Genomic DNA, 27,438 nt, shown 5'->3' with positions numbered 1-27,438 from the left:
TCCTTTTCCTTTCCTTTTCTTTCCTTTTCTTTCTTTCCTTTTTTATTTTTATTTATTTATTTATTTATTTATTTATTTATTTTGTGCGTGTGTGTGTCTATGTGTGTGTGTGTGGATGGTAATACCATCCTTGTTCAGTATTTCTTTTTTGCTCTGTGGGCAGGATAAGATACTCTTCAGTACAGCATGGACTGGGCTCTACTCAGCCAGCTAATACAGCCTTAGCAGGGTGCTGAACCAGCTCTCTCTTTCTCTGGCTTATTCCAAGGTAGTGAAATGAAACAGGGAATACATTGGTGATGGCTCTCCACAACAATCTATCAATTTCCTCAGTTATAGTGTGAGCAACCATTAATTCTTCCCTGAACAGGGAAGAAATAATGAGTACATCTAGCCTAATCATGATCATTCAACTGCCTGATGAAGAGTAGAGTGAAAGATACATGCTAGAAATATATATTTTAGTAAGAAGTGAAGATGGCACTTTACCAGAAGGGACAGCTTACTTTTATTTGCTGAGAGCTGGGACTTATACTGGCCTCGAACCAGCCGGCAGGTGGACCCATCACCATTGCAGACGCCACAGTTATCTTCCTTGACAGTGCTTCCCAGCTGGCGGTCACAGCCAACGATCTGGCAAGATAGAAAGACGTGCAGTTCAAAATAGGCATCTACTTACTGACTGCTTGATCCATCTCTGCTACTAATTACCACCAAGTTTCTCTCTCAGAATCCTTAGAGAGCCATAGGGTACATTAGCAATGAAAGAGGCTGAGCAAATCTGGCTGGAAGTTTCAGACATAAGATAGTGAGCAGGTTAGTACTCAATAGCTTTTGCAGTACAGAGAAAGAAAGCAGTATTGTTGGTTGTTTTGTTTTTTTTTTTTTTACTTGCATTGTCAACAGTTCGCGGTCAGCGTCCACCAGAAAATATGCTTCCAGTTTCAAAGAGAAATATCTCTGAAGTAGGTAAGAAGACAGAGACTCGGAGAGCAGATGTATAAAACAAATGAGCAACACAGAGCAACAAAGATTAATGATAGTACCATGTCTGAGATCTCAGAGAAATTTTACCTGCTATACAGTTGGAAAGACCATGTGGTTTTAATTATGTTTGATAATAATCCCATTCCACACAGTCCAAGCCTGCATTCAGACTTTGTTTAAGAACTGATTAAAGAAGAACGAATGTTTAAAACAAAAGAACTCAGAATCAGACGCTGAAACTGGTTTTACATTTACGTGTAAATTGTTTTGTTCAAAATTCTAAAACTTGAATAGATAATCTAGGCCTCTAATTTCCCAAATTCATATAGTCCCTAGGTGAATGAAATATAACTTTATGATTAAATACATTTGAAACTAAATAAATGGGATATAAACTTATTTTGCATATTACTAATATAAGTTTCTTGTTTGAATTCTGTTCTGTTTGATGCAAGTTATAAATTTTACACATAAATAGATGAAATGCAAGAAATTAAGCAAGTTCATACAGTTTATAATTATCTTTATACATATCAGAAAATAAAAAGCCTGCTAGCATTCTGGCATTTCATTGCAAAGTAAGCAATGAAAAAATAATCATATAAATTCTGCTTCTAAGAAGTTTGTGCTAAAACTCTTAACCAGAGAGAATATATATACACAGGGAATTTAAAATAAAGTAAATATTTCAACTTTAAAATTTCCTGCATCTGTGAACTTCAGTTAAAATCAGAGAGCTGAGTCTTAGAAACACTTATGAGCATATGGGGTACTTAATCTCCAGGCTCTTAAAATCTGCATGTGTAACTTGCGTATTCATTCAGACTAACTTCTCTTATTTGTGCAAATCTGTGAGAGCACAATTGGAGATCACTGCTACAGCCCACTGTACTTGTGGTTTTGACAACTCCTCTGCATTTTCCTGTAAAATGTAGGCTTAAATTATACTTGGTATTTCCTTTTAGCAAATTCTATTCCCATTTCTAACATCACTATTATTTACTAGTGATACAATAACATTTTCGGTTATCTATCACATTGATATCATATTTAATTGAATTTCAAACACTGTAGGTTTGACTTTTCCCAATTTTACTCATTTTAGACTGGGTCAGCAGTCCCGTTCTTCTACCTTAAGTTATAAGGTCTCCAGAGGAATTAATCTAGGCTAAGGGAATAATAGTCATGCAAAAATGATACATTTCTCTAAAAAACTGTTCACATCAAGACTGCAGGAGATACTTTACCATATTAAAACCACTGTGGTACATTATGCTGAGGTAGCTGAACCAAAGTTAAGATTATCTTGACTGTGACTACTCCATTCAAATCTTCCAGTTACAGGTATATATGTAATCCATCAGGGATATAATGTAAGATTTACTTTTCATACAAGAAGTGAATCATCTTTTTCATAGAGAGAATGATTTGCTTTATTTTCATGAATGTTTCTGTAAAGAAAATATTATTTGTGTGGCCTGTAAACAGTCTGACACTAAGCCACCAACTCAGATGACTTTCCTTCAAGTGCATTACTAGTTCACTAGCACTTTGAGTGAGAAGAGTTCTCCTGAAGACAACAGATATCAGCAGAAAGGCCAAAATTCCTTTCCATACCTGTCCATAATACAGTTTATATTCATTCAGTGATTCAGTCCAGAATGATGTCCAAATCTACGTGCTCTCACCCATTTTGAAAAGAACATGTGAATTGCCTGGATGTAAAAAGAGCTGGACATGAAACTCAGGTGTGAGCCTTTACAACATTAAAGGCTTTTTAGCTTTCTGAATCATCAACTCACACATTACCATGGTCTGTGCTTGGATTAAAGTTTATTCATAAATCGAGCTATTTTAGGCTAGGTCACAACCAGTAGATTTAACCACTAGGAAAATCTCAGATGTTAAACAAAGTTATACTGAGGTTCACTGTTCTTTTTGAAACAAATATCCACTCTTCAAGGCATAAAAATCCTTATTTTATGGAAAATATTGTATTTCAAATGCAAGCATTAAACAAAATGGAGATTTCTTGTGAATATCAAAATTTAAACAGTATGTACAGAATATGAGCGTCTTCCTGTGCATTGTAAAATCTCTCAAATAACTGTATACTTTCAGAAACTTTGATAAAATGAAATAAATTTACTTCTGCCCTAGGGTTTATGGGCAGATTTTTAGTTAGCACCATTGGATTATCTATCCTAGTAGATATCCAGAGCTCTGGAAATATGTATTGTATTTTCGTAAAAAAATCTTTATGAGTGATTAGCTGAACTAATGCCTGAAATAAAAAAATATTAAAAATCCAACTTTAAAACTTCCCCACTCATGGCTTTTTTTTTTTTTTTTTTTTTTCCATTGACTATTAAGGCAAATCCTTTTTCAGTCATTTGGAGAGGATTACACCCAGCAAAAGGCTTAGTAATATTTGCAATGGATTCCTAGATGCTTCAGAATCAAAAACATTACTTCAAATCTCTTATATTGCTTCCTAGTAGCTCTTACAAGAAAGTAGTATATAGGCTGCATTCTTATGAAAATAAAGTGAGACAGAGAAAAGTTAAAGTACTATTTATGACGGGAATAACAACATGTCTCTATGAACACTGAATCAGCAAGGAAGGCAGAGCTGTTTCTTGCAACATCTTCTTACGGTATGAACAAAACATAGAAAATAGGTTTTGGAATGGATGATGCTCAAGATACAGCACACTGGGTGAGATCCTCCTGTCAGAAAAAGTAGGTTAACTTAAGCAGCAGAGCTAGAAAAGCCTACATTTCTTGCAGACCACTGACCTATTAATAAATTTGACTAGGAGTTGTTGAAGCCTCATCATGAAAAGAAGCTCCAGGAAGATACTGCTGGGTTAGTAGGCAAAGAAGCAAATAGGGATATTGTGCCTTCAGTCTACAGCTCAGATCAATGACTTCATGGACACAGATTGAAATAAATCCTGACATTTGTGAATCAAAAGTCTGAGGAATATTTTACTCCCTGAAAAGCTTTGAAATGTCAAATTCTCATCTGAGTTTGAAACTGGAACCAATGTTGAAATTTTGAAGTTTCAGTGGGATGGAAACTTCCTTTTCCAGTGCATTCTAGTCTTAATCTTAATATATCCTGGGGCGTTTAGGGAAATGAAACATTTTTCGATCCATAAAGTGCTGGGAAGAAAGCCCCCATCAGGAACAAAAATGGATTACTACAACCCATTGTGTCTAGAAATGTTCTGAAGTAAGCAGTTTTCATACTCATTTTTATTACACTTTACTCTTCTTCCACTTTAAGCAGAGTAATGAAGCACAGACTTTCCACACTGAAATCTTTGGAGTTTCAGATAGTCAAAGTGTGGTCAGAGGCTTGAACAGCAGATTGTTACTGCACAAAATGTCAGAAGCAGCTCCGTTCAGTTCCCTGACAGCCTAACCCAAACCCTATTAAAATCAAGTAAATACACCTATAAGTCCAAAAGACTTTGGATGAAGCTTTTACGTACTTCTAAAGGTGCTCCCATTAAGCTGTGGTTAAATGCCCAAACAGCAGTGAAGCTGATGAAGCAGAGCTCTGGAGATCTCAGGCTTTTCATGGTGTGTGAAGGATGTCAATACTAGAGTGAGGAAATTACAGGATGGCAACAGCTCCCTGACCAGTTCTTGATCATCTCATCCTATGACAGTGTATATTCTCAAGTGAGCTGATTTCTATTCTCCTTATGGGTTTACATAAAAAAGTTAGCAACAAAAAGCCAGAATAATAACAGCTAATCCTCAGCTGGCTGAGCCTGTATTGTTTTCTGGCATAAGGTACCACAGCTCAGCTCAGAGGTAAAGATTCCATATTACATTTTATGCTGAAGTCCCACACTACATGCTGACTTTGATTCTCCCCCATTCCCAGTTTTACTCTGCTGACAGCCAGTAAGTTGGCAAAATAAAAAAGCAAGGATATTCCTGACTCCTGGGTACATAAATAAATTAATTTTTACAGGACTTGTTTTACAGAAAAAAAAAAGTTACAGAAAAAAAAGTTATCAAGTTAACAGAACTGCTTATGTACAGTTTAAAGGCTTTCAGCTGAAAGTCCAATGACAGAGAGATTGGAACAAATTCACGAAGTGCATGCATGAATGTTATGCGTGTATGTGTTCCCCTTCTGGACTTGAACTTTGCCTCAGTTCAGCAGATTTTTCCAGAAATAAAACTGGACCAGCAATGACAGGTTCTGCTTCAGCCCTGCTAGCCTGGAAATGCCCTGAAGTAAGAAGTTTTCATAATCATTTCTATTCAGTATTAAGAAACCCTAGGCAGGAAATAATGTAATAAAGCAAGCTTGCAAATCTAGCCAATTATAAATAAATCTCTCTGTTTTTCAAAGGGCATGTCTGCAGTTCAAACAGAAGTAGTTCTGAGAATCTGAGAAAAACAAAGTTGCCCTTCATATCCATACTAATGTGGGGCTCAATCTAAGAATTGTGTAGATTGTCACTGCTCAGCTGAAAAAAGTTTTGGATTTGAGCCACTGTTTCAGCTGGGTCCAAAACACCATTTTACAATCAGAGTGAAGAGCTGTTGTACTCTTTAAATTATTGTGGAGAGAACAAGCTCCAGGCTGTATGGCAAGCTGGAACCAGACTGGTGTCTGTGATATAGGGATTCTCAGCCCCTGTTGCAGATTTTCCTGCCTTTTGGTCCACCTATACGTTGTGCTGACAGTTCCTACCCTCACTATTTACCTAGTACAGCTTGCCTCTGTACTTGATGCCATTAAGTGACAGGCATGCTGTTGTACAGCATCAAGGCCCAGGCTGGATCCTCCTATGTCACAGACAGTTTTGTTGCCATCATAGCACAGACAGCAACTATAACTGAAGACTGCAGGATGAGGTTCACAGTGGCAAGGCAATTCGTAACTGTGCTTGTACAAATAGGCCCAGTGACATGTGCAATCAATGTACTTGTTTGGCACATGAGCCAAGTACAACTTACAACTGTTCAGGCAGCATAAACAAACTCTGATCACTGATCTGTAGCCAAGTTTTTTAAAAATAATACCTTACTTTTCTGACTGAGATCTACCATCCTGCACAATAAGCATGTGGCTGGCCAACTCAGTAATTTGGCGGAATGATCTGCAATCCTGTCTGGTATCTACCCCATCAGCCTAGCATTTCAGGCCAGTCACAGCTCTCTGCTATTACTATTTTTAAACCTAGATGTGACCTTAATGGAACATCACCCCACCAGCATGTTTAACACAATGCATGAGCCACTGAATTTAGTGATTCAACCATAGCCCTAAAAGCACACAGGTAGCAGACACCTAACAGCAGAAAGATCTCAAGGGAAATGCCTATTTCGCAGATTCCCTCAGGGAAAAGAACAAATGTAACCTCATTTTGAAACCACCCATGATTTAAAAAGAAGTAATTAAATCCATTTAAAAGCTGGAACTTCTAAATGAGGATTTATAGATATATTAAAATCTTGGATGTGTGAACAAGGCAACTCCTATCCTTATAGGCAAATTTCATTATAAGTAATTTTCCTACGTAAAAAAAGATTGAATTTTTGCAGATTTGGTCGTATATAAACAACCAATTTACTGTTTGGGCCAACATAAGAGAGCTCTCAAACTTGGAAACAAAGCCGTATCTAGTTTGTTCTCTGATGGTATAGAAATCCAGAGTCTGTCATTCTGCAAAAAGCAATGTTTAAACAGAGTTAAGATCAAAGAGTTTATAGACAGATGACAAGAGAAAACCTGTCACATAAGAAAAGTATTTTGTGATTATTTGTCTTCCCTGATCCATCTCACTCAGATTTCTCTGTGTTTTTGTTGAAGTGGGTTCATTTGCCAAAGTAAGAATGAATTTATGTGTGCCCATGCTGTCAGTGAGGAGGAGAACAAAAAACCCTGGTTTATTCTAAGTAGTAGTGCTTTATCGCAGTAAAGTGAAATACTTGATTTTCTATAAAAGACTAACACATATAATCTGAATGGATAGTATATTTAGCATTTCCAAGGGAAATATTTGCCAGGTTTTGTGAAAGAGAGTGAGAATACTACAGCAGAAGATGATTGTGAAGGCCATTATAAATCTAAACTAATTAAGGGAATTCTCCTTAAGTGTTCTTAAGTATCTCTAAGCATCAGAATGAGTTCTTAAGAAATGAAAAGCAAATTCTGTGAAGTCTGTGTTCTGGACCCACTATCAGTGGACTCCCAGACTATGAAGCACTAAAATCTAAAAGCACTTAATTGGCTCTTGTGGCCCATCATGTTTGACTGTCATCCTTTGTCAGCTCTTGCATGATCTCATGGCATGCTTGATACTGACGCTCAGACTTCTTTTCTGTTGGGTGCACAATCTTCATATTCAGACTTCCTTTGTTGAGGAGCCTTGTCTCTATTGGGCTGGATAAATGATCTAGTTGCATGCTACTAACAGAGATTCAGCATGGGCTTTCTGGTGCTTCAGGCAGTTACGTCATCTGTGCTATCAAGGGATAGACTTCACCTACTGATCTAATATTTTAGAGACTCCCAAACCACTGCTGAAACTGCTCAGTCTACATGGCATTCCAGCCTGCTTCTCAGTGGGGGAAGAGTCACAATAAGACTCACACAGTGCCAGCGGAATGACAGTGGAGACTACTTAAGAGGCCTGCAGCCTCACACTTTCCCAGATCTTCATGACAACTGGAAGACTTGTCAGTGTCTTCAGCGAAAACCGTGTTTCGGTTTTGGTGGAGATTCTCAAAACAGCCCTGCCAGTGGACATCCTGTCATCTTCACGTAGCTTTAATCCTCCTGTGTCACTCCACGCACCTCAGGATTTTAGGTGTGCTAAGGAGATACACGAACAGACAGCTTTGTGATATTCACAGCATGTCTTCAAATAGCTCTTTCAAATTCCTCTTCTTTTTTTTTCTTTTTCTTTTTGTAAACCCCCAAATTATCATATGCTTTGCCTTGGCAAAGGCAGGTGTGTCCTGCTGATGAAGCACACTATTCACATTAGACAGTTAGTCTCCTTTGGAGTAATAACAGGTATTGTTTCTGCTGAAATAATAGAATAAAATGTCTCTGCAGTGTTGCCAATCTCTCTTGGACCATAAAGTGGAAAACAGATAGCTCAGGGCTGGGGAGAGAACTTCTAATAATGTAAATGCAGATTCCTTCACACAGTAAACATACCCACCTCCTTGCCATTCTTTGCCACAAAAATGTTGTTACCTGGCATGACAGCAATATAAGCATTTGGCTATTACACTTGTGAGTTCTACATCCCACTCATTTTTGTGTGCTGGAATAACATCATGCTACTTTTCTAATCTCAGAATAATGGTACTTATGAACAAAACAAAATTCAGATTTGCTATTCACATAATATGAGATGGAGAGTATAAGACAAAATTAGACAAAAAGCTCAAACAGCTGTTGAGCTCAAAAGTAGCTGCCATAAGAAACCAACTTTCTGAACAGAGGGGAGCTAGGTTTCAGTACACTCCAAACAAAATACAGATTCATTTTAGCGTTTACATCCAGGAGTTTTGTGCAGACATCAGAAACTGCAAAGCCATTATCAGGCCAAAAGGCTGGGCTAAGCTGAAAGAAAACTCAGAACTTTTCCTGTTATAATGTCTTCTGCATGTATGGGAAAAAATAGCCATCCTTTTTGCCTAAATAATACAGTCATTATTACAACTTTTTCATGTTTCTTTGCAAGTTCTTACAGCTTAGAAAAGAAAAAAAGTGACAGCTATAAACAGGCCAGAAATAGCTGAATGCAGAAGACTGAAATCCCGGCAACATGTAAATACCTAGACTTTTTTCCCCAGTTCTTTCCTTTGTTTTAACCTGACTTTTGTGATAGCCTTGGCAGACAAAAAAGATCATTAGTGGAAGATGCTATGGGGGGAGACTGAATGCCTATAAATGAATATACAATATATGACTGTTTGCAGAGAACTAATGGCATAAAAGCCATTCATTTCTTGACACTGCCATCAAAAGGGCAAATGATGGGTACTTTCACCCTTTTACTCTTGAAACTAAAGCAGCAGCACAGGTAAGAATCTTGTTTTGGAATTCCTCTCTCTAAGAATTTTCAGTTAGGTAATATGCCACATTAAAATGCAGAAAAATTGAATCTTGCCTGAGAAACAATCTGATCCCCACTGCTATTGGTAGCAGGTGTGGATGAGCATAGTCACTAAAATTAGAGCAATGAATTTTGCATGGTTTAAAAATGCTGGCTTTTTTCCTCTTAGGCAGGAGATAATTCTGGTCTTCTTCCTCAAACCTGGAATTGCCTTGAAGTATTCTATACTTTAAAAAAGAAGGAAGAGAAAGTTATTAAAATAACAAAGATACGCGTGGAGAAGCCACTTTAAAATTGTTAGGAGTAAGTAAGAAAATTTCTCATTTGAAAAATGGTTGCTCAAACTCTGTCATCTATGGGTTCAAGATAAAACACCTGAAAGAGGAAAACAATGCTTAAAAATTTATTCCCGTTTTTTTCTTAGTTTGTTTTGTTTTGTTTTGTTTTAAAAATAAAGAACAAAGGTGAAATGTAGAAACAAAAACAAACAAACAAACAAACAAAAAACAACCATCCAGTCTCTTTAGAGAAGAGAAATTCATGTTTAGGTAATATGTATCAGACAAGACACTGACAAGTTGCACGGCTACTGAACTGTCAGAGCTATGTCAACTGCCCTGTGCCAAGAAGCATACATAACGCCAAACCAGCAACTACACAACCTCTCCCATATACTAGCTCTGTAAATAAAGTAAACATCTTTTCCGGAATGTCTAACCATAATCTTCAGTCAATCAAGGATTTAGTTATACACCTTCTAATTCGACATTCAAACATGGCTTTCTTTTTCTGAATATCATCTTCTGAATATAACTGGCAAGAGACTAGCACTTAGAGACTTCAGTTAAATAAGCAGTAGTTAAGAAAAGGGCCACAGCTTGGCCATTAAGCTACTGACAATTTTAAAGCTCCAAACAACATGAAAAATTAGAAGATAAAACATGTGAGATGGATATTGTAATTTCTAAATCTTGTGAACAAATACATATTTGCCAATAAGAGTGAAAACAAGCATCTTTTAGGGAAAGAATGCTGAAGCACACAAAAGCCTTTGCAACTAACTCTTTCACCATTCATAACTTCAGAAACAGCTTCTGAGAATGTAACAGGCCATGGCCCAGGGCAATCCTAGATATGTATACGGACTGAGAGAAGAACTCCTTGAGAGAATCCATGCAGAGATGGAATTAGGGGCCTGGAAGATGAAGAAGTTAACACGAGCCGCTAGTGTGTTCTAACAGCCCGAAAGACCAATAGTATTTTGGGCTGCACCAAAAGAAGGGTGGCCAGTAGGCCAATGGATGTGAGTGTCCTTGTGAGGCCACATCTGAACTACTGCATCCATCTCTTTGGCTCACAACAGTTGAAAGATATGGAGCTTTTGGAGAGGGCCCAGAGGAGGCCAGAAAGATGACTGGAGCACCTCTGCTATGAAGACAAGATGAGGGAGCTTGGCTTGTTTAGTCTGGAGAAGAGAAAGGTCCAGGGAAACCGCGTTGCAACTTTCCAGTATTGAAAATTTTATAAACAGGAGTGAGACTCTTTTTACATAGGTAGATGTGGAGACCTCATTGCGACGTTCCAGTACTTGAAGGGAGCATTTAAACAAGAAGGGGAACGGCTGCTTATGAGTGATAGGTCAAGGAGGGAATGATTTTAAACTGAGAAGGAGGAGGTTTAGGTTAGATATTAGGAGGAAGTTTTTCACACAGAGGGTGGTGAAGCACTGGAACAGGTTGCCCAATGAGGTTGTGGATGCCCCATCCCTGGAGGCATTCAAGGCCAGGCTGAATGTGTCCTGCACTCAGATCAGGGCATTCTCAAGAAAACAAACAAAAAAAAAAACAGGCTAAGCAGAGGACAGATTGAGAAGAGCCTTGAGGAGAAGGACTTGGAAATGTTGGTTGATAAGAAGCTCAGTATGACCTGATAATGTGCCCGTCCAGCCCAGAAAGCTAATCATGTCCTGGGCCACTCCACAAAGGACTTAGCACTGCCAGGTCAATGGGAGATGATTCTTCCCTCTACTCTACTCTTGTGAGATCCTACTTGCAATATTGTGTTCAGCTCTGGAATCTCCAACATAAGAAGAATGTTGACCTGTTGCAGCAAGTCCAGAGAAGGACCACAAGGATGATTAAATGTCTGGAGCACTTCTTCTATGAAGAGTGGCTGAAAGAGTTGATGTTGCTCACCACAGAGAAGAGATGGCTTCAAGGAGACCTTACAGCAGCCATCCATTCTTGGCACTTTTTACAAGGGCATGTAGTGACAGGACAAGGGGTAACAGCATTAAACTACAGGAGAATGGATTTAGATTAGATGCAAGGAAGAAATTCTTTGCCTTTGATGGTGGTAGGGCACTGGAACCAGGTTGCCCACAGAAGTTATGGATGTCCCATTCTTGGAAGTATCCAAGGCCAGGTTGGATAGACCTTTGGGCAGCCTGATCTAGTGGAAGGTGCCGATGACCATGCCAAGGATGTTGGAACTAGGTGATCTTTAAGTATTCTTTCAGTCCAAGCGGTTCTGTGACTCTACAATTAATTCTATGATTCTATCATTCTATCATTCTGTGTATGATTCTGTGATATCTGAACCAAAATAACAATCAGCCTGACATGCAGCCTGAATGAGCCACTCCTAATTTCCTAACTTGTATAAGAGTATATTACTTCTCCACATAACTTTCTCTGTCAAATTTTAGAAGATTAATAAAACAAAACAAAACAAAAACAAAAACATTGAAATGTGTTTATTTCATTGAAGCAACTGAATTTTTCAAAAGCTTGTGTGATCAAGTAAAGAGATTATTCCCTTTTTAAGATCTTACATAAGATTAATGGAATAAGTGGATACTCTATTTACTGCAAGCTAACTTCTGGTTCATAGCAGAAAATCAAGTAGAAAGGAAGTGGAGATAGGTTTCCAAAGACAAAAAACATAGCTGAAAGTACTCTAGAAAGCCAACATATCAAATCTACATATATTTCAAGTAAAATGGGCATTGAAATGTCCTAGACTTTGTCTTTTTCAATATTAAGGTGTGTTTAGTATTTAACAGAGATGGTGCAAGTGTTCTCCTTTACATTACTATGCTGCCTATATGCAGTTCAAGAGACTAAACTATGATGTACACAAATTCAAAACAATGGCAATATATAAATAAAAGCAACATGTAAGTAAAAGGTAATATAAAAGCAATTCAGAGACAGGAAGAAAACAAATTAGGATTAGTAAACTGGATGAATGATCTCTAGACTTTTATGCACTCTTGAAGGGTTAAAATGTAACAAAGAAAGAAACTGAGCCCAAAGATGTGTAGTAGCTTGCTCAGCCAGGTATCAAAACAATGGCAGATTTTCCAGTTTAGAGCTTCAACTACTACTATGTTGTTAGTGTCTTAAGTGAAGCCTCAAACAGAACATAATTTCCTGGAAACTTGGAAAGCTCTTGTATATAAAAATCAAAAGCTGAAAATATTTCTTAGAATACTTTCAAACTAGATCTGTTACTGAAGCTAACTAGAAAACTGTTCAAAAATGAAGAACACATTCCTCCGAAAAACCCAGAACACTCATCAAGTGAGAAAGTAACTTTTGATCTTTGATTTTGTACATTGATTTTGCAGACTTACGTCAAACAAGATAACAGAAAAAAGCACAAGATTAAAATGGATGACTAAAAACAAGAACCCCCAAATGGTATAAGTATGGAGAAGAGAGCACATAAACAGAACTGAGGGAAGAATTCATTAAGAATAATGGCAGAATAGAGCTCTTCTTACTTGGCACAAGCCGCTGATGCACATATCCAGGGATTCAGTGTAGCATCGGGTCCCATCCAGAACCTTTGGTGCCAGTTCTACAACCAAAGCTGCTCCTCTGGCCTGGCACTTCAGCGAGCATGGGTTGTCAGGATCGTTAGAGACAGGAAGCCACTCATAAAACTGCCCCTGATACTTGACATCGTTATGAGCTGAGCACTGCTGAGCACGAAAATCACCTGCTTCTGGAGGACAGTCCTGCAGAAAAGGAGGAAAAGGTCAGTGATTCTACTCAGGAGAGCTGGTCATAGCATTGTACAGCTGGCTGGACTTCACAGTTGCCACATATACTGAGTTTTTATGTTTAGAATAAATAACATTGAAATAAAAGAGACTGTTACAGCTACACATTATTCAAATGTATAATTATGTCTTTCTTTTTTCTCTCCAAGTAAGTATGAAAACAACATCAAGACTATTGTTTGTTTGCTTATGCTTTCTTTGTTTTTTTTTTTCTTCGCTTTTGTGATCTAAATCAGTTGGTAGGGAAAAAGGAATAAGAAAAATGCAATACGTATTTGTAATTCTTCAACACAACAGAGGCAAAGATTTCATAACTGTCATAATTAGCAACTTCTTATGATCTTACACTAAAAAGCCCCTTTGTTAATACCTTGAGAGGTTAGAAACATGTAACTTGACTATGCACCGAGTACTCCTGATATAAAAACAAACAAACAAACAAACAAACAGTGACTACTCAGACTGCTTGATGCCTCCCATTAGTTTCTCTTCCTGAAGTTAGAATGTGATGTTTTTCTAAAGTACACATATTTTCTTGTCAGTTTCTCAGGAGAGTAAGAAGAACTTCAAAATCATAAAACTTCAGATAGAATAAATGTAAGTTCTTTTTATTTCCTTTCCAGTTTTTGATCCTTAAGGACTGATATTTTCAAGAACCACAAAGGCTAGTTTTTATTTTATTTTATTTTATTTTAGAAAAAATCTGAAATCTGAGACAAATGCATACCTAGCACCTGCTCTTTTGTTACAGTTCCTATGATGGTGTTTACCCTAAACCTTAGCTGCTGTATTCCTGTTATTATATGAGGATTCAGGTTTTTTCTAAAATAAAATAAAAGAAAATAATATAAAATAACAGGAATGCATTTGTCTCAGATTATTAAGGTCACAAAGTACTCCACCTTCCTCTTATAAGGAAATCTTCCCCTTGTGAAATGAATGCTTGCTATAACTTTGCTTAAGAATGGGAGATGCATAAATGTTCATTACAGACTTGAAGGAAGGAATGCTAAAATATTTATGTAAGTTGCTTCAAAAGTAATGTTTCTATTTATTTCCATGGAAAACTACAACAGATACAAACAACACAATAACACTATTTGATAGAGCAAATTCTCAGCAAAAAACTTTTTCAACACAGTTATCACAATTAGTGATGTATTTTCCTCAGTGATGAGCAAGAGATTGCATGCCATGCTTGTAAAAATATGAACCAGTAGAGGTGACCCACTGTCATCACTGCTGCAATGCACAATCCACTACCTCACTGTGCTCACATCCACTGTTTGGTCTCCATAAATTTTCAGCAAGCATCAATAAATATCAATGGGTGCAAATTTTTTTCCACATGGAGGAATTCAATTACATAACTTTGCTCCATACACATACACATGTCAGATGCCATTTTCTATGACTGCCCCTCTGCTGCCATCTTTTACATTACAACATATAATGGAACACTGGTGGGAACATTAAACCTCTATGCCATAACACCAACATCCACCCCTCATGCTGTAGGCCAACGTAATAGGAAAAGAGGCATTACTTTCAGTGCAGCTCTCAAACAACTAGACAATATCCTTAAAAAATTTCTGTATTTTTGTCCTCTGAATAATGACTTCACCCTATAAAAATTGTATTATCTTTAATGACAAACTAATTCACCTCTCGTCTGCATCCTCTCAACTAGGAAAATCTTACTGCTATTCAGGTAAAATAACTTTTCTGAGATTTAAATGGTAGCCTCACATTTTTTTTCCTACCATTTCCTGTTTCTTTAAGCAGTAGTTTTCAATAACAATGACATGGGGATTGCATATCACTCTATTACATTAAAGGATCACTGTTTTATATTGAAGTCTAAAAGAAAATCTGTCTAAAAAATCAAATTTCTAAATCTTATTTTGAAGGAAACCGGTAACATTTTCACTATGAATGTATTGTTTAAAATCTTCACTATGAATGTATTGTTTGTATACCTTTAGCCTTCCATTCACTAAGTAGTGGGTAGGTGGTTGCATCCATTATGTTTGAATATTGAATAATGTTGCATCACCATATATTGGTGTATAACTAAATCCTTGATTGACTGAAGATTATGGTTAGACATTCCGGAAAAGATGTTTACTTTATTTACAGAGCTAGTATATGGGAGAGGTTGTGTAGTTGCTGGTTTGGCGTTATGTATGCTTCTTGGCACAGACAATATGATGGTTGCATCATATTGGTGTGTGTGTGCAGTCATTTGGTCCTGGCCTGGTTTTAGGTCAGTACCGTAGGAGGCAATGCAACAGATCACACCGCTCTAAACATTTCTCATGGTGAACTATACACAAATAAAAGTCATGGCTTTAAGCCATAGACTTTCAGCAGATTAATTTGCTTTCTAGAGAGTGAGCAAATTTTCAGATAATTTGCTCTGTTTCTAGTGTGTTAGAGCTTGAGCTTGATGGGTCAAGTTCTAGTCAAAGTTCTGGCCTTTAAGGACAAGAAAATAGTGTTCTTGCTATAAAATGTATTAAGAAAAAGATTTGAGCCAAACCTTCCTCTTGAAAACTATGTATCAAAGAGCAATAACGTAGAGCTCATTCATTCTCTTTGGAAGTTGATATTGAAAGTCCAAGGTCAGTGAGAGGACTTAGGCAGTACACATCTTTTCTATTCATATGTTGTGGAAGATTTAAAAAGGAGAAAACTGGTGAATATACTTCACCATGATTTTTAAATCACCGGAATAAAGAAATCAATGAATATACAGTGAACAAATATACAGGTCCTGTCTCAGATCTGTAATCTAGGCAAACTGCTAAAAAACAACAACATTTAGACAAGGGCTGCAAGTGAAGAGACCGGAAGAATATGTGTTGATTTCATTATTCCTCCATAGCAGCGTGTATTGGGTTTACATGGAAAGTTTTGTGGCAGAGAGGCTGCCAGGTTGGCCCCTGCAAGCAGAGCCCAGCACTGCCCCATATCAGATTGGAGCCAGCTCCTGTTGCTCCAAAAGGGACCCACCACTGCCAGAAGTTTTAGAAAGGGAGAAACTGTTGTGCAACAGCAGCTGGGAGAGAGGAGAAAGAAACTGTGAGAGAAACAGCCCCGCAGACCCCAGGGTTAGTGCAGAAGGGGGGAAGGAAATGCTCCAGGCACAGAGCATAAGCTTCCTGCAGCCTAGGAGAGGCCTGTGGTTCATCAGGTTGTCTCCTTGCAGCCCATGGGCACTATGCAGAAGAGATCTCCATGTGCAGACATGGAGGAGCCCAGAGTGCAGAGGTGGACAAGGCCTAAAGGAGGTACATCCCATGGATACCCCTGCAGGAATACACATGGCCAGAGCTGCAGGCTGTGGGGAGCAGCCTTTGGTGGGGCGGGAAGGCTGGGGGAGCTGCTGCCTGTGGGGAACCTGTACAGAGCAGTGCCTAAAGAGTGGGTCCTGTGGTATGGAGTCATGTTGGAGCCATGCTTGGAGAGCTGCAGCCTGTGGGAAGCCCATGTAAGATCAGCTTGGGAAGGACTGCATCCCATGGGAGGGACAGCAGGTGGAGCAGGGGCAGAGAGTGACCATGAAGATGAAGTGTTATGGATTGACTGCAGCCCCATTTCCTGTTCCCTGTACCAACTGAAGAGAAGGAAGGAGGTAGAAGAGGGTGGTTGGGAAGAAGGTGTTTTCTTTTGCTTTGAGTTTCTCACTGCTGCAGTCTGTTTGCAATAGGCAGTAAATTATACTGTTCTCTCTACACTGAGTCTGTTTTGCTGTGATGGTAACTGGCAATCTCCCTGTACTAGTCGTGACCTTTGAGCCCTTTTGGTCATATTTTCTCTCTCTTTTCCTTTGAGAAAGAGGAGTGAGAGAGCGGTGTGGCAGAGTTTAGCTGCCCAGCAGGGTGAAACCACTTACATGGTGTAATTAGAGAAAAATGGTCTTTCTGTTCTGCTTTTAAACAGAGGATGAACAAGACAGTTACGGCTTCACCCAAGATCTGTTTTAGTTCTATTTTCACTAAAGAAGGGAAAAGCAAAGAAGAACACTGTGGCCTTGTTTTTTGCTACACAATCTTCTGGTGCATACCCTTCCCTGATTTTTTTCTGTCCATAAGAGAATACAGTCAGGTCTATTGGCTTGGCTTACACTTGTTGCTGAGATCCAAGCCAACTCTCTTGTTTGGTTCAAGCTTGGCTCTACCTTCGAAACTTGCTGGCTTGAGATAGCTTTATTTTTACAAAGACAGAAAGGCCCATTAAAGCTCACAACATACAGAGCTCATAATCCTGCTTTGTACAGGATTCAATACTATATCTGTTGTGCTGGATTTTATTTTTAAATCAAAGAAATAAAAAATGTATGGTCAACATAACAAGCTTTCAGGACACGGCAGGTGACCAGGACCAACATTAAATACTTCCAGTCTTTGATATCATGATCAAAATAAAACAATGGATTGAAATAATAGAGCTTGTGTTAAAAAAGTTTGCATGTGAAACTTGAAGCCATTCAAGGAATACATTCAAGCAGTCACAAAGGCAAACATCCATACTTATCTTGGCACACAGATAAGAAAAGGGGTCACAGTCTGGACCACTGCATTTCTCCTACTGCAATCCTGAGTCCTAAATCTGCCTAAAGGCATTGAAAACACTTCTGCCTAAAGATCTTGATGATCCTTCTCTCTAAAGGAAAGTTTCCTTTCAAGTTAAAAAGATGTGTACTTGCAGCTATGTGCGTAATGCTTGCATAACCTGTGTTCTGTTTTCTGTAAAAAAAAAACTGATAGAATAAGAAAAGTTGAGTCCAAATATCCATCATTAGACAAAGATCTCCTAGACTGAAAAAGAAGAAACTGTACAGAGCTTGGTATTTTTTATTATTCTTTTGTCTTTCTTTTCTTCAGCTTTTAGAGCTTATTGTATATTGCTTGTCTTATGTGTTACTAGGGATCAGAGACTTTGTGCAGTCATATAATGGAAGACAGAAGTTCACAGCCTGTAAATGAGTATTCTACTTGTGGACATGTTGGATAAGGCAAATTAGATGTTTTGCTGTGCATCTGTTCAAGCAGTAAGTTGCTATTTTCTTCTGAACACTTCTCATGCTTTTAAATATGTACTTGCCTGTTTGAGTGCCAGCTCCAGGTTACGAGAAATGATGGCCTCGGTTGAAAAGGACCACAGTGATCATCTAGTTTCAAGCCCCCTGCTATGTGCAGGGTCACCAACCACCAGACCAGGCTGCCCAGAGCCACATCCAGCCTGGCCTTGAATGCCTCCAGGGATGGGGCATCCACAACCTCTATGGGCAACCTGTTCCAGTGCGTCACCACCCTATGTGTGAAAAACTTCTTCCTAATATCTAACCTAAACCTCCCCTTTCTCAGTTTAAAACCATTCCCCTTTGTTCTATCACTATCCACCCTCGTAAACAGCCATTCCCATTCCTGTTTATATGCTCCTTTCAAGCACTGGAGGCCACAATGAGGTCACCCTGGAGCCTTCTGCTCTCAGTATGTGTGGGGTGCTTGGTGGAAAGAGATCCTCTACCACTGCTGATTAGCAGTGGTAATGCTTGAATGGATTGAGTCAATGTAATTAAATGTAATTTGTTACATTTAATACACCTAAAGGTTTGATCCTGAAAGCGAACAGTATGTATGTAGTTTGTTTGCCTGTACAACAGAGATAAAGAAGGATATGTCCACAGGTTGAGCCATTCAGAAGTCAGAGGCCAAATTAGCGGTGAGCCCAAAGCGTGCCATCTTTGTATGGTTATGCAGTTCTGCAAGGTATTTTTCTGATAACTCCATGGCCTGTGTTCAGCTTGTGTATGGAAAGACTGGTATCTGGCTACACAGGCAGTAATCAGTTGTGGTTCAGATTACTCTATTCTGGGGCTATATGCAAATCTTACACTTTTTCTTTCTTTTTGAAAATAAATGTGGGCAACTACAGATATGAGGAACTGCTGCCATTGTATCTTTTGAAGAATCAGGAAGAGCTAACAAATTTGCATCTTATATAAAACCCCATTTGTCAAAGAATCATAGAATCATAGAGTCATAGAATTACTCAGGTTGGTAAAGACCTTTAAGATCATCAACCTAATCATACAACCCTAACTCTAACAACTCTTAAACAACTCTGCTAAATCATGTCCCTGAGCACCACATCCAAACAGATTTAAATGCATCATGGAGATTCAACCACTTCTCTAATGAGCCTACTTCAGTGCTTAACAACCCTTTCTGTAAGGAATTTTTTCTTGATATCCAACCCTGCTGTAACTTGAGGCCATTTCTCATCCTGTCACCTGTCACCAGTGAGAAGAGACAACCCCGCTCTCACTGTAAGCACCTTTCAGGTACTGGAAGAGAGCAACAATGTCTCCCCTCAGCCTCCTTTTCCCCAGACTGAACAGCCCCAGCTCCTTCAGTCTCTCCTCATAGAGCACATTCTCTAAGCCTTTCACAAGCCTTGTTGTCCTTTTTTGGACCTGCTCCAACAACTCAATGTCCCTTCTGTACTGAGGTGCCCAAAACTGAACACAGTACTTGAGGTGAGGCCTCACCAATGCTGAGTACAGGGGCAGGATGACTTCCCTAGTCCTGTTCACCACACCATTCCTGATACAAGCCAGGATGCCATTGGCCTTTCTGGCCACCTGGGCACACTGCTGGCTCATATTCAGCTGACTGTCCAACAGTACTCCAAGCTCCCTTTCCATCAGGTAGCTTTCTATTTCGTCAAGCTTTCTATTTATTACAATGTCCTAGGGAGGAATCTTTCCAGTGAATAAGAAAACAATGTTTCTTCTCTAACTCTGTGAGTTGTAGCTGTCTTTTTTGGGGGGGCGATCTTTAGTTTATTGTGTGAAGATTCTTGGGATGTTTCAGAAACACTGTGCCTCTGCTGGATACCTGCAATCTCTATTCACCCCATCAGGTCAAGATTTCCTCCACTGCAATGAAAATGTGAGTCATTTTAAAAATGACCAGAAATCTCTTTGAAGTATGAAACCTATTTTAAAATAAATACAGAGTTCCATCTTCACCAGTTAAGTACCTAATCCTGACCATATTATTACAGCTTCCTTCAGATTCACTTGCCTCGTCACATCCAAAAATATTGTTTTCAAGTCGACCTCCTATTTGACCTTATTGCAATTCATAAAGTCCATGGAGCTTTGCCATATTTGAAAGCCATTCAAAACAATTTCTAATAATCAACAAACCAGTGGAAAAGATAAGATGAATCCCAGATGTCCCTTGATAGTGATAGGTGTATCAGATTTCATGGGACAAAAGTGGGTCAGTCTTCTAAAGTTTACTTAGTGGGTGAAATGTGGAAGATCATATCTACACTGTGATAGGTGGAAACAGTTGAGAAACCTTAAAACAGTTTACAATATATGCACTTGTATATTTGCAGAGGCCAAGAATGATTTACTATACCTGGAGCTTTTCCTCAGTGCAAAAATTGACTAACAACTGGCCTATTCTGTGTAGCATCTGACGGAACAGTTTATTGAACCAGTTCCATGAAGTATGCACTGTGTTTCAGCTGCACCAATTTCATTACTGAGAAAGAAATCCTGGGGTCCTCCTCCAGTAGGGATTTGCGCAAGTACAGAGATTTAAGAGATCTAGGGATTTAACAGAAACCCCATTCAACTCTGAAGACTTGCTGAGCATCCCACTTGGATTAAGTTTCTTGCAACCAAATTTTTCATTAATCTACATCTGTGAACTCCTAAATAATTCAGACACAGCGCTAACTTCTTAGATCAAGTAGGGCCCAAAAAACAACTTTCTCTGAATATCCCAACATAATGCAGTATCTGACAGAAAGCAGAGTGGGAGAAATAGTGCAAACAAAGCAAATGAGGGACATGCTTTTTCTCTGCTTTAATTGAACATAGATGATGGCTAAATCAGCCAGTGAAGTATCAATCCAAGCCTCCAAGTATACTTGCCACTAAAAATTATTATAAGATCAATTTTTTAATACATATTTTTTTCTCAAATACCTTTCCTTTATGGTTAACAATTCAATATGAAGTTTTTCATTCCATATTTTCTTCTTGCTCATGCCTTTTAAATATTTATAGAAAGTGTTTAAAATTCATTATCAGAACTACTGAATTTAAATGTATGAATTCACTACAGTGAACAGAATCTTGAAATGGCAGTGTGATGGAAGTTCTGCTGAATGTCTGGCTTAAAAGAGTTTTGTTTGCAAAGGATGATAGCAATGGTGGATTTTTAAAAATATTTTTCAGTAGTCAAAGACACACAGGCTTGCAAGCTGAAAAAATAATATTGCAATATTGAAGCTGGCATCATTAGCAACATATCAAATACACCTTTTTTGCAAAGAAATAATTAGAAGTAATTGCTAGGCAATGCACAGAAGTTTTATAGTGCACCTGTTCAAAAATCAGATGGCAGCTACTAAAGTCCAGCATTTTGAAGAAAAGATGTAGTCACACTAAATAATTTGAGTTTCTACTTAAGAAATTCTACTTAAAAAGTAAGCTGACATTGAGCTAGTCTGGAGATGTACTGCTTATATTTGTTTATTTTTTTCCCTGAAAAAGAACACAAAAGAAGTTTTTTCACTAAAGATTTCAATATTGATGCAGTGGTGGAAAACACAAAATTTTATTGCAAAATGGAAACTGGTTCAATTGTAAAAAGATTTCACATAGTATCAGAAGGTAGAAAAATTAAATTCTATCAACTATTTGTGTAGACCTGAAAAATATCTAGTGGTGGTGCACCTCATAGTCAATGAGTCAATGCTTCTAGGAGCAGCTACTCACTTATTTGGAAGTTTCAGAGGACAGTTTCCAATAAGCTGGGCTTTGCTATATTGCAAGAATATAGTGTCATTTTGTCAAAAGTGGGACAGACAGTGTAGATACCAGTGTATGCAAAAAGCAGCATGAGTTGATAAGAAGCATGGATGGGAATTGCTTGTCTGAATGGAATCCAGAAAATGAGGAATGCCATTAGAGTTGGTATTTCAGCCAAGTGAAAAAAAGAGCTGCATGTGGTATTTACAAGTTTCAGTGGTCTGATTACTGGGATCTACTACCCACAAATTCAATATTAGACTTAATGGAACTGCTTTAAACTGTGCAGAAAGAAGTAGTAATCTTGTGCAACTTACAGCATTGTCTTTTTTAACGTCAAACAGTAAAATCTCAAAAGCAACATTATTTGTAGTTTTCATTATCCTGTTGTCAGGCATAAATAAATAAATAAATAAATAAATAAATAAATGACTTTGAGAATGAAGCACTGCTCCCCTGCATCTCAGTTTTCCTCTGGTTTGATTCAGCAAGCAGTGCAATAAAAAGCAAAACGTCAGGCAAATTTAAGAATTTTTCAATCACACACACACACACACAAAAAAAAGCTTGATAAAAAGATCAGAAAGATTTTCGTTTAAATAGAAAATACAAGAAAACATGAAACAGTATAGTGATAATAGGAGCAAAAAAAATAAATAAATAAATAAAGAGGCAAATGAGGTACCATGACAGTCTGGTACAAAAGTTTTAGGGAACTTTGCAACTAAGAGCATGCCCAGAAAATGAAACAGAGAACATGCTAAACGTGATAAAAAATCTAGTAAAAAAATCCTACTCAAAGTTTGGAAATATATTGTTTATTTTGCACAGCATGTAATATTGCAACCCCACCAGATATTTAAAAAAAAACAAAACAAACTTTCATTGCATTTGGAGTAATTTTCTACAGAACAAACACATGACTCCTTCCCTTCCCCCATGATTACTTTCCAAAATGGCTGGTAACATGCTTGGAGTCAGTATGAATAGTAACAAGAAAAAAAGACTGTTGCAATTCAACCCTAAATCATCATCAGATTCCCTCATTCCTTCCTTCACTATTTACACATGTGGCTTCATAGCCACAATCTTTCCAGTTTCTGATCAACACCAAGCAATGCAGTTGGTGAACATACTGGGTTAGATTCAACATTTTAAAAACTGCTCACAAGCTTTATAGTCAGCAGTGTCAATCTCTTAGCCAGTAAATCCAGAAAGATTCAGCATCCCTAGAATAGTACAGTCCACCGAAGAAATAGATGTGCCTCTGTCTCTTCTTGTTTCTCTGTTTCTTTATATCATCCTTGGTGCTTTTTTTTTTTCTTTTCTTTTACATTTTTTCCTATTATTTAATTTCAGAATGAATTAAAACCAGCTGTAGCAAAATCTTGCAAATGATAGTGCCTACAAAAATGTGTTCATTGCCAGACTCCAAGAAGTATTCTTCCCATTCTCTAATTTCAGCTTTGAAATAGCTTGCTTTTACATGACTACCCATCCTTTCCTGTAAGAGGACAGTCATATAAACAAAAGCATGCCAGTTCACAGAAAGATGGTTTGCAGAGAATAAATCAGTTATTTTACGAATGATAACAACAGCGCTCACGTTAAGCGCAAGCTAATGGCAATGAAAGCTCATTTTTCAGGACTCTGTGATTTCCACAGGAATCAAAAAGGAATTTTCCACAGCGCATGATAGCTAACTTCATTTAGAAGGGTGGAATGCAGACTTTACTCTCATGCAATCCTCTGCCAGCCAACACAAATGAAAATGTAGATCTCACTGAGCCTGGCAGTTTCCTCCTCCTGATTTTCACTAACACTGAGGATGAAATCTTAAAAATGGAAACAAACACAAAAATACACAATTGTGTGCAACTTTCAGTGTGTGTGTATCCAGGGAGTTAGGAGACAAACGTATCATTAAAAAGACAGTATATGATAATCTGGAAGAGTTTGCGGTTCTGTAACAGGGGTTTTCAGAGTAGAGATGCACATTAAGGCTTCCCAAACTGCTCCAGATTTTCACTTATGCTGTACAAGGTACTACAAAGTGGTAGTCATCCCCAGAAACAGAGGGCTGAGGACTTTCCCTGCCATTTCAGAAACGTGTAATTTCTGTCTGATTGTGGCGTCATTGTCATTGCAGATGCTCTTAGTAGGAATACCAGTGCTCAGTAACTCAGATTAGTAATGAACGTAAATGGAAGGACATAACATCTGAATCAAATGCTCAGTGTATTTTAAAAATAAATAAAAAATGTTTTCCCCTGAGATCAGATGCCTGCAAAATGAATACAGCCAAGTTTCTTTCCTTTTTTTCTTTTTTTACATAAGGCCATAGTTGAAAAGCCTGGTTGAAGTCCGATGCTATCTGAAGCTTAATGATTGTTTGATTTATTGCTAGTTTGGCAAAATTATAAGAAAAAAAAAAACAAATGAAAACTTATTTAATCTTTTTGTTATGGAAAAGACAAGGCAGCACAACCTATTCTCCACCCTCTCCAATAAGCAAATTTAAAATAATAAATGCAGTCTTGGTTCTTCATTAGTCAGTGGCAAAATTGTTACTAATTTTAGCATTGTAAAGAAATTTGAGATTCAAATTTTTCACTTTGGATTACTTGATATTAAACAAATGAGTGAGTATTGAAGCTGCCATTTTGAGAAGTCTGAAGTACTCATACTGTCAAATATAAGGTGTGCTAAGGAATCACCTGACAACTATGAAAGGATTTATTTTGGAGAAAAGTTGTTCAAGTCTACAGTTCCAAAAGAGAACCTAAGCTAAAAATAATATTAAAAAAAATATTTTCTTTGTCTTGGAAAGTTAAGCTCACTGATTACAGAAGAAGGGTTGCAACACAGGTAAAATGCCAGCCTTTCATTGGTGTGATCCTGGAACAGCTAACGGCAGCACAGCAGGATGCTAGTATGCATCACTGCTCTTAGTACACACAAGAGCAGGAGGGAAAAGCAACTGCCACAGTGTGCATCCACACAGGAACCCAAAACAAAGCCAGTGCACTCTCCATCTCCTTAACATATTATACAACTCTATAGCATTCAACTTGACCGACACAAATTTATCTTTCCATTCCTTCCAAAGTCACAGTGTAGGCTAAATGCTTCACATCAGCAGGAAATCTGACTGCTAATCAGCCAGCAGACGTATTTATTGATTGTTCCAGTTTATGTCAGTTAGTAAAGCAAATATCAAGATTGATGAGAGATCTCAGTGACACAATAGATACACCCATAACCAATTTCTGAGGCAGAAGTGTGAGAAATGGGAAGCATGGGAAATTCAGACTGAAGCAAGTAACTTCTTTCATTGTGAACTGTGGTCTACCAAAAAGAATATAAGCGAAACATGAGGGAAAATACTCTTTTTTTTTAGCTTAAACTTTTTAACTTTTTCAGACAAAGCACCTATTGAAAAGCTTCTGAATATGTTCTATCAGGCATGAGAAAGCTTGGCCCTAAGCATGTTTGATTTCATTTTCCATCTTTACTGGTAAAACTGACATTGCTTCATGTAATTTGAGTGGTTTCACAATCCTTGGCACCCAATAAAACTTTCCGTATGAAAGTCTTTATTTCCATTTTCATCAGTGAAAACACGCTTTCACTTTGGTGAGCATGGAAGTTGAAGTTTCCTATTTTATTGTACTGAAAACTACATTCTCTATAGAAATAGCAAGCAAAAGCATTTGCTTTTCTAAGATATGCAACAGAATTACAGTGCTGGGAGGACACAGGTGAACAGCAACGTACATCTCTTACTAACTTGTCTTCTGTTCTTAACAGCTTAATCCTCAAACCTGACAGATGACTCAGTGTAAACCAGCTGCCTGCAAAACTAGCACTGGGAACATAAGTGGACTTCCATTCTGCTGAGTGGGAATAAGCAACTGAGCAACTCTGAAATTTCAATGAGAGACTCCATAGAAAGATTGTGACTGCAATTCCAATTTTAGCACCATGCTATGCCATTGTTGAGCCAGCTTCTTAAGAAAGCAACGATTTGCTAGAGGTATTGTGATATAAAGGAGGTTTAGATGTTATTGTTTTTCCACTATCACACGAGCAAATAAACTTTGTTATATGAACACTCATACGTGATTATTTGAGTTATATCAAAGGTAGACTTCACTTACCACATTGCTGCATGTCCTGTATCGGATGTTTCGCCCTTCACAGGTCCTGTGTCCAAAAATTAAAAACAAACACAAAACATTAATAGCTGAATGTAACAAACAATAACAAGGTGTTTACTGCACCTGTATTTTTCCAGAGGATGTCAAATCACCAAGTCCCCCCACCAATCCTCTTCCCAGAAAGAAAGGCCTCTATGCCTCTGGATGGATGTTGAGATGTGAATTCTACAACTCCCCAGATCCTACCTAAGAAAATGAAGTTCTAAAAGGTAGCATTAGCTTACAAGTGAGGCTGGAGACTGGTATGCACAGCACAGCTGACTGTTAACATCTGAACCACATTCACCAGAGTTTCCCCGCTTGCATACAGCTTTGAGCCCGCCCTTCTACTGCTCTGAGCTGGGATGCAACCAGGTTGCCCCTCCGGGCCATTAGTGATCTGTTGGTGGCCCACTGTCGAAGGGACTTCTCCTTTCTTGGTGCAGGGGGAAGATATGAGGACAAGACAGGCCCCCAAACTACCAGGCTCTAGCTACCTCTCCAGGCCCTCCTGCACAATGGCATCCAAATAGAGCTGGACCAGCAGGGGTCAAAAAGTGTCAGAGCCCCCACATGTGCTCCCCTTCATGTGCAGCAGACCCATACCAGCTCAGATGTCAGGAGGCCCCCAGGAGGAAAGGTCAGCATCCAGATACCTTTTCAGCCCTCAGCAATGTGCTCTCTGAGTAATTGATCTTGAGATTTGTGTGTTTTATGAGCTCAGATTTTACTCCATGGAGGTCCTTGGTATAAATCAGAGTTCATTTTGGCTTTTAAAGATTATTCTTCAAAAGAATGGAATTCCTCACATTTTTAATTTCTTAATTTCATACATATATATATGTATATAATATATTATATATATATATATTATATATATATTTTTTTTTTGGTCAGGATTTAACAAGCACACATTCCTTGAGGACTAAATGCCTGCCAAGACTGAACTTTTAAATCCAAACCATTTTGAACTATCCAAGAGAAAAGACATCATCTGCATGAGTTTGTGTGGGTTCTTTTTTCTTTCTTCTTTTTTAAGATTAAACTTTTTCCACACTGTTGTTAACTCTAGAATAAACCGAATGGCTTGCCTTTACATTATTAAAAGCATCCTTCCCTCTACCTTTCTCACATACCTGAAAGGAGATAATACATTGTGCTCTGGAGCATTTAGCATATAACAATCCTATTAAAAGCATAACAGAGATAGTACACATTTCATGCTTTTAT

At 38.1% G+C, this 27,438-nt stretch overlaps 1 protein-coding gene across 1 annotated transcript in view; it reads right to left on the bottom strand.

Annotated features, from left to right (window-relative positions):
• The window catches only part of ADAMTSL1 (ADAMTS like 1), a 347,780-nt gene that overhangs the window by 116,859 nt on the left and 203,483 nt on the right, over nt 1–27,438 (bottom strand). Inside the window, exons 4-6 of the mRNA XM_042877544.1 lie at nt 26,170–26,215; nt 12,883–13,119; nt 507–633 (exon numbers count right to left, since the gene is read on the bottom strand). Coding sequence (XP_042733478.1) covers nt 507–633; nt 12,883–13,119; nt 26,170–26,215 — 410 coding nt within the window. The remainder of the gene's footprint in view (nt 1–506; nt 634–12,882; nt 13,120–26,169; nt 26,216–27,438) is intronic.

Source organism: Lagopus leucura, unplaced genomic scaffold (assembly GCF_019238085.1).
Source record: "Lagopus leucura isolate 7727_CA_CO unplaced genomic scaffold, USGS_WTPT01 Super-Scaffold_100018, whole genome shotgun sequence".
Taxonomy (NCBI): Eukaryota; Metazoa; Chordata; class Aves; order Galliformes; family Phasianidae; genus Lagopus; species Lagopus leucura.
Note: the sequence above shows the minus strand (reverse complement) of the source record. Positions and strands in the feature narration are given on the sequence as shown.